General features: G+C 36.6%; 1 protein-coding gene across 2 annotated transcripts; it reads right to left on the bottom strand.

Annotated features, from left to right (window-relative positions):
- Positions 1-2,082: 2,082 nt before the first annotated feature.
- On the bottom strand, positions 2,083-5,929 carry LOC115996271 (subtilisin-like protease SBT4.14). Of its 2 annotated transcripts, none has more exons than XM_031235449.1 (10): positions 5,474-5,929; positions 5,299-5,393; positions 5,096-5,193; positions 4,866-5,009; positions 4,637-4,742; positions 4,000-4,513; positions 3,511-3,836; positions 3,326-3,434; positions 3,037-3,250; positions 2,083-2,785 (listed from the first exon to the last, which is right to left on the bottom strand). In XM_031235449.1, the coding sequence occupies exons 1-10, from the start codon at positions 5,600-5,602 to the stop codon at positions 2,238-2,240; spliced, it is 2,283 nt and encodes a 760-aa protein (XP_031091309.1). In that variant the 5' UTR covers positions 5,603-5,929; the 3' UTR covers positions 2,083-2,237. The 2 variants fall into 2 exon arrangements, with proteins under 2 accessions (XP_031091309.1, XP_031091310.1); XM_031235450.1 differs by having other exon boundaries at positions 5,096-5,190.
- Positions 5,930-8,606: the final 2,677 nt, after the last annotated feature.

The raw sequence follows: 8,606 nt of genomic DNA, 5'->3' as shown, positions 1-8,606 counted from the left end.
AAAAAAAAAAAAAAATATAAAAAAAAAAAATTAAAAAAAAAAAAAAAAAAAAAAAAAAAAAAAAAAAAAAAAAAAAAAAAAAATTGTGTTCGAGCATGATACATATATATTAACATAAACTAATGTAGTGATATGAGAAGCATGAGAGTCCATGTTATATACTCATGCTAGAGTGACATCAATGTACCAATTCAAGCGTACCATACAAGAAAGAATGATGAAGGAGGTGTCATCCAAGAAGGCCAGCTCATGTGGTGTTTTGTATAATTACCTGTGAGACAAAACAACGATACAACTGGTGAAAATTATATCTGTATTTCATGCAATAAATTCTTATTTGATCTTGTGACCTTCTCTCAAGGAGAGTCACTGAGGCACAATCCATATATAATGGATGTTATGTTGGATGAACAGTAACAACAATATGGGAAATATTATATTATATTACCCATCATATGTAATAATTAATTAATATATCTGAACTAACAATAATGTTGTCCATCATCATTTCTAATTGGTGCATATATGTTTGTTGACCATTTGTTGTTGATGGCTTGGCCCGAAGTGGTGGCTTTAATTTTTTTAAGCATATTATTGTGGCCAACCAGAATGCCTTGGAGCTGAGCACAATCAAGCTAGCATGTAGGTTTTGGTTGGAAGTCGTTAATGTTTGAGTCGGTGGAGATGAAAAGGCTAAGGATAGATGAAGAATGATAGATCATGGCAACCAAAATCTTTAAAAATATTGGTTGACCTTTTGTTAGAATTTTAGTTAGTTATAACTGCATGGCCGGCTTTTAAATGTTTTCCATTAAATTTTGATATCAACAACGTAACATTCATCCTAAGGTTATCATATAATTGTTATATCTTGAAGAGATCTGATCAAGAAATAAAAAAACAAATGTAAATAATTTACTTGGTTCGCCAATATAATGTGTCTATGTCTACCGGAACAAAATAGATTTTTTATTAATTTTGATGATAATTCAAGTTACAAATTAAACATAATATAAATATGCATGCATGTAACCTCAACAATAATAAGTAGGGTGGACTTTTTTTAAGGGATTAGGGTGGACTTTTATTCGTATTATTAACACTATTATTATTTATTGTGCTCACTAAGCTAGTATATAAACTACTTTTTGTTGTTGCTTCTTTTCTGGTCATTCACGTTAGTGGAGTGGCATATATGCAGAGATCATTTCCACCTCTTTTAGGAACCAATAATGATGATGGGTTGGAGGAGTGGTGAGTAAATTACAGAAGAATGGAATAATAAGTGATGAAAACTATATATAGTAGTGGGCTACTTTTAGTGGCCTGGCATGGACTGGTGCCTTAGCTTCATGCGCCATATATAAGTTGTGTCTTCAGTCCACTCATCAAAGCTGTAACCTACTTTTCTTCTGTTTTTTAGATGATGGGAAATACTTTTTTTTTTTCATAACCAGTTCCTCAACCTACTGAAACATATATTTAATAACCTCAAGTTACATGGTTTTACATTTTTAAAATAATTGAAAAAGAAATAAAAAAATCACATCAATCGAGATGGTCAAGACTATTAAGGTATTTAGGATGTAGATGCTTAGCTCCATATATAGAGTTTGCTTTTGAAGTATTTTAATTAATTTGCACAAAAATTTGTCTCTCTGTATATGTGCTTAATTTGACAATTTTGAATTTTTATGCAATAATAGCTACCCTAACAGCAATGTGCAAGTATAGGTCCATATCTTTCCCTTCTTGCTCGACCTTAGCGATAGTCATGCATGTAAATTGTGCATGCCATGCGTGCGCTTTGCGTGCATTGTGTGTGCGCATTTCGTGTGTTGTGCGTGCATTAATTCATATACATACATATAATTAAATGCCACTCCAGTAACTTTTCAATAACCCATATAAAATCTTTAAACTAACAAAAGAGTAATCAAACAATTATTTTTTTCATTTTAGTATATTTTGTTTAGCTTATACATATTGGAGTAAGTTCCCATAAGATGTGGGCCAAAGAAATGCTTTGAAGATGAAATAAAAGATTGGACTAAGGATGTCATGTTTGGTTTGGATTGAAGATTGGAATCAGGGAAAGGATTCAACTGTTATTTATGTATATCAGATTATCAGATGACAGTATAGACATCATCTTCATGTCTTATTTGATAGTATAAGGTTGTTGCTAGCTGCTCTACATTTTGTGTGTGTTTCTTGCAAGATTCTGAACATGGGAACTAATCAAAGTTCTTTGGGTCATAAATGACAATAGGACTCCTCACAATATGCCTGCTGCTTCTCCATATCAGTGAACCAGACACTATAAGTGCACTTGACAGGGGCTTTGCCTTCACAACAACCTTAAAACTCCTCTTCTGCTCGACCTGTGAGAACGACAAAGTCATAGGCTTGACAGTGATCTCGAGACCCTTTCGAGCCCTAATCGTGGCGTTGTAAACCGACTGAGCCTGCCCGACGTTCGTGACTGTTCGCCTAAACACAGCGACAGTTGGTTCTTTGTCACTTCTTAAGGCAAGTTGCATTGTGGGATAGTTGATGGCATCTTCTCCATTTGCAGGAATCAGTTTGGAACAGTTCACAGGCCTGCCTACCAAAGTGGCCAAAGACGATGAATTTTCGCGCCCCTCGTGGCATAAGAACTGGATATAGGACATGTCTTCCATGTCATACACTAGTCCAGGGCTCCTTGCTTTTGCTGGATTCACTTGTCCAGCACCATATGCAAATTCAGCTTCCCTATCCACCCGGGAGCTCATAGGCGTTGCTGTTCGTTCCAAATTCGACCCGGTTAGTACTTTTTATAATCTAAGATTGGACGAAGGTTACTCTTACTCATCTAGGCTATATAATGCAGATGAGCCAAACCAGACTAAAAGACTGAATCCTGTCAATTAGCCAGTCTAACTCATATGTTCTATCTTATATTTTCAACGTGAGACTCTTAACAATACTGATATATGTCGTGAAGTGAGATTGAAACACGTAAAAAAAATGGATGCGATCTGGTTTAATTACCAGTAGTCAGGAGGGCAGATTTGATAGCAGAGGCAGACCAGTTTGGGTGGAATGACTTAACATAGGCAGCAGCACCAGAAACATGAGGACAGGCCATGGAAGTACCAGACATGAGTGTGAATTCCGAGAATTGCGTGTCGCCTTTCAGGCCGGTGAGGGATTTCATGAGGGTGTACGCGGCAAGAATGTCAATCCCGGGAGCTACAACGTCGGGCTGTTCAATGCAGACACCACAGGCATCAGATTAAGCACTGGGGAACCAAAACTTACACTACATGTATATGCATACCTTCAGAAGGTGTTGTGTTCCTGGATTCGGCCCCCGTGCTGAAAAGGATGCCACAAAGGGAGCTTTGATCTTAACTTCCTGGGATTTGTGAATTACTGCAGAAGGTGACCTGCATTCAACTAAATCATCGTTTCTCGCTCTCTAAAAACCGGATAGAACAGTGCAGAAGATATATAGATAGATACCTGGTTGAGTGTATATAATCAGTGATTTTTTTCCCAGTTGTGCTGTTAACAATGGTAGCTGGAGCCATAAAAATTGGAGCAGAATCAAGATACTGTTCGCTCTCGATAACGGTCCCAATCCCTCCAAGACCTTTAACAACTGAATCAGCACCCCAATTCCCACCCAATATGCAGTAAACAAGCTTTCCCTTTACCTTTCCAGGGTCCATTGAGTCTTCAAGACAGTATTTTGAGACATCTTTGCTTTCTGAGTTCTTGGCAACATCAGCTCCTGTGGTGACAGGATATGATCTTTGCTTTGGCTCAATTGTGCTCACTCCAATCCCCTGCAGATTGCACAATCAATTCGAATCAACAACAGGGGGCGGGGGCACATTCACAGTAAAATTAAAGAAGATTAGTAACAATGAACAGATATTACATTGTAACAGAGTCAGTAATACTCAAAAAAAAAAAAAAAAAAAAAGAAGAAGATTAGTAACAACTTACTGAAATTGTTTGTCCACTGCCCAACACCACCTCACTCCTGAACTGCCTGTCAATGCTGCTGGCCCCCACGGTTAGGATCCACGGGGCATGGTTCGAGACGGTGTTATAGTTAGGTCCATCATTCCCAGCAGAAGCCACAGTGAGGATTCCTCTTCTCATGGCATGGAATGACCCCACAGCTATAGCATCTGATGTATAACTGCCTGTCAGACCGCCTATCGAGATAGAGATAACGTCCACGCCATCCACAATGGCCGACTCGAATCCAGCCAGAATGTCTTGATCTGAACACCCTGAACTAGCCCAACACACCTTGTAAGCAGCCACCCGGGCTGCAGGAACTGCGCCCCTCGCAACCCCTCTGGCTAGGCCAAATAAGTTTGCACCTTGGACTAAACTTCCTGCTATTGTGGATGATGTGTGAGTTCCATGGCCATCCACATCTATGGGTGACAATATGTCACTAGGGTCATGAGTTCTGTCCAGCTTGAAATATTTAGCCCCTATAAGCTTGCTTGAAATTAAAACCACAGGGAAAACAAGAAAAAAGGACACAAATCACTAAACTCGAATCGAATCAAGTCATGAAAATAAGCACTCAAAACCAAGGATTTTCAATGTCTGATCCATAACTTACTTGTTGCATCCTGAAAAGTTGAGAAAATGGCCACAACTTCCTTTCCATTTAGCCGGTGGAGGGCCTAAACCGTCATCTCTAAAGCTTTGTGATTGAGGGGTGATTCCTGGGAAAAGTGGTTTCAACATAACCATGTAAACACTACAATAAAACGATACGTATAAATAGATCGAAGAAAATGGCCAAATGGGATCAGACTATCAGAGTCTGTTATTTAGAGATACATAACCTGTATCAAGAACACCTACAATAATGTTGCTCTCAGCTTTCAAATTTCTCCTGGCAGTAGGGGGCAAACCAATGAATTCCCATGATCTCGTCGTGTGTAGTTTGTGATACCGGTTGGGGATAACAGAAGCCACTTCAGGCAATCCTGAAACATTTTTTTTCCAATCAATAACTTTGTTAGCCTCAGAAGCTGCAGAGATTCCCAAACTGTACAAGAATTATTCCACTTACTTGATAACTCATCTGCTTCATCTTCAGATAGCTTCGCTGCGAATGCATTAAACACTCTTGTATAGCTATAAACATGAGATTCTGTTGCCTCAAGGCTGCTGTTTCAAAAGCAATATCAGAGATTAATTAAAGAAACATCCTTGCAGACATTTTCATTAACCAAATCAAAAAAGGGAATGGATAAATGATTAAATTCAACAGACCTCCCCTTCAAAGATGACAGGAGATCAATATGATTCTGGAATGCAGTTTCTTCATCAACTGGATGATGATCTTTCAGAAACACAATATAAGAGCCCTGCAGAATACACGCAGTATCGTATACATTAACTGGCTGCTATACATATACTGCCAATTCAAACAACCTTAAAATGTCACCTTATTGCTGTCTGCTTCTGCATTTTGAGGGCCTGTTGTGATAAGCAGAAGACAGATGAGATAAAAAGTAGGAAGGCAATGGAAGTGTCTTTTCCCCAACATTCTCAAAACAAAGTGACTTCTCATCATTGTTTGTGTGAATTTGCAGGGACATCTATATATAAGTGTTGGAAAACATTCTATTACAAGTCAAAGGTGTATTGTACAATAGCCATGAACAGAAAGTTGACAAGAACAGGAGACGTTGGCTTAAATCCTTGGTTGTCTGTTGAGGATTTTGATTGGCTGTCTTAGAAGAAAGGTGGAGAAAGAGGGATTGTTAATGTTGTTATCATTGGTTTTGTTTTTTTTTTAATCTTTTAAGGAAGAAGGTGATGTTATGAGGATGTTTTTTTAAGGCTGTGTTGCATTATGAGGATACATGAGAGGCACCATAAACACATCTCCATATTCTATTATCTGATCACCAAAGTTTGATCTCTTTTCTCTTCTTTTTCCTGCCTTGGAACAAATCTAAATACTAAATTATGCACAGTTGAAGAATCAAGAGTGTCATCATTGCATAGATAATTGCAATAAGCACAGAAGTTTCGTTTATTATCATCCAATCAATATGATCTATAGTGATAGTGTGGGTGGCTAATAGGCACTACATTAAGCAATATCTTTTTGGATGGTTCAAAAAAAAAAAAAAGGGTTTATCCCATATCCTACCACTGTGAGACTAATCTGGTTTGGGTGGTGCTCGCAGAGGTTGACTGGTACATAGAAAAAGGGTAGTCAAAGTTTTTTAACATGATCGACGTACTGTTATAAGAGTCGAGCCTCAACCTTATAACTGTATTAACAGTCTGCAATTAACAGTCTGGTTAAAAACTGTAATGTTCAAAATTGTTGGGTTAATATGGTTGGAAATTTGACCTTCAAGCTAGTGTTGCTGTAAATTTTGGAATATGTAGAGCTAGCTAGGTCATGATTGATTATTAGGTTAAAAGAAGTGGCTTATAAACAAAGAGCCATTTTCATCCAGGGCCACTTGCTTGGAGTCAAATGCAAGGCTTGGACTACCTTGTTTCCATTAGTAGCAAAGTGTTTGTGAAAGACAAGTAAATCATATTTTAAACCCAATTCCCACTTTCAAGACCTGCCATTTTTGTGCCACCTTACCTCATTTTTCATGCTTCCAACCAAATTTAACTCAAGTTAATTTTTATTTACGAAAAACTTTAGAGACGAAACTCATCTTATAATTCTAATCATCAAAGAACAATGAAAAAGTAAACTAGTTTAAATAATACTTTGATAAAATTTAACTCAAGTTAACTAAACATTAAGATTATTGTGTTAGGGGGAAGTTGGCTTTCGAAATTTCTACTTAGTTACATTCTACTTGAGTTGTGAATAAAATTATGTTGTGAGCTCAAAGTTTCAATCTCTTGACGGTGATTTTATGACCATATATACATTTAATAGTAATAACATTCTTATCAACTAGTCAAATTATTAGATTGAATGATGGAAATTAAACAATCTATGAATAATAAGACCCAAACGCGTCACGTGGCCACAAAACTACAAAAGAAGTATTACACTCAATGAGACTTGAAAGTTTAACCTTAGGTTAAGAGCTTGATGATTTAAATGCTTCAAATTCAAACATTGTTGTTGCATTTGATTATGGATAGTGGTCATACCATATGACTATTAATATAATCATTTTGTGTTATTAATCGTGCCAATCTAAATCGTATCTAATTATTGTGGTCTTGATTTTATTTAGAGGGCATATATATTTAAACATCTTGGAAAAACATGCGTATGAATAATTTTCCAAATTCCTCGAAAAGGTGGTGGCGACTCGCACATGGAAGGGAGATGTTCAGCCATTCATGGAATTCCCATTGATGCTCTGTGAATATTCAAATATGGAGAATGTATGGGACGCCATTAAAATCACTTTAACACTCTCTTTAATAAGTCAAACACGTCATTTGCAATGATTATGGATAAGACTTTGTGTACCAATTATTAACTAAAGCACTAATAATTTTGGGTAATGAAGAGAACTTGTATTCAGTATTGACGGTGTATATTAAATAGATCGCATTCCACCAAAGACCTTGTGGTCCAGCGGCATCCGATGTACACTCCCATGTGGAAGGGAGTGGGTTCGACTAGAGTCAGTAGAACTCAAAAAGAAAAAAAAAAAAGAATAGATCGCATTCCTATAGTTTTATGTAATAATTCCTACCAAAGTGTTAACTTTTCAAATTATTTATACAAAGATAAGTTGTTAAGACAATTATTTGAGTCGTTGCAAATAGTTAAAATCAAACATGTAAAAACGTTGAGGCAAAAACAGTGTGATTAGAACAATCAATTTATGTACACATGGACAATTCAGTTGGTCACATGTGTGAAGTTTGGGAAGAAAGAGTCTCACCCACAACAGTAAGCAATTCAATAAGCAATAAGCAAAGTCAATAATGTCTCTCCAATATGGTAGGGCTTTAGTGTGTTTAATTTGCCCAAGTTCCTTCTAGTCTTGGAGGATTTTGCATGATGATTGTTTTTATCCTCCGGACGGCAATTTTTTTTTTTTAATAATAAAATTGTAATTTTTTTTTAAAAAACTTTATAGATATGAATAATGGATCGAAGGTAAATCACATTAAAAAAAATTTGTGCGACGATCTCAAACCAATAATATATATATTGACAATAATCAAAACTCGCAATCTTTTGATACGAATATTATATTTCACCCGTTCAGATACCCACTTGAACGACCTTAACTTTTTTGAAAATAAAGAAGCTAATTCATTAATCATAGGCTGAAACGTTTACAATAAAGATCGATGGAATGATCAAACATTCCTTACAGTCATACATGGAAACAACTTCCCTAGCATAGAAAACTTGATTCGTAGACTGTTTCATAAATTTGAAGCTGAATTTTTTGAAGGAACTTAACGCTTCTTTAATGATTTGGTCAAACGTACCGAAGACTGACACTGGTTGAATAGTCTTGCACACCTCCTGAGTATCTATTTCAATTCTTCTATCCATTGACAATATCTCCATGGCCATTCTTCTATCCATTGACAATATCTCCATCGGGCTGAACTGCATA

This window comes from Ipomoea triloba, chromosome 11 (assembly GCF_003576645.1).
Source record: "Ipomoea triloba cultivar NCNSP0323 chromosome 11, ASM357664v1".
NCBI lineage: Eukaryota > Viridiplantae > Streptophyta > Magnoliopsida > Solanales > Convolvulaceae > Ipomoea > Ipomoea triloba.
The sequence above is the reverse complement of the archived record's forward strand: the minus strand, read 5'-3'. Positions and strand labels throughout refer to the sequence as shown.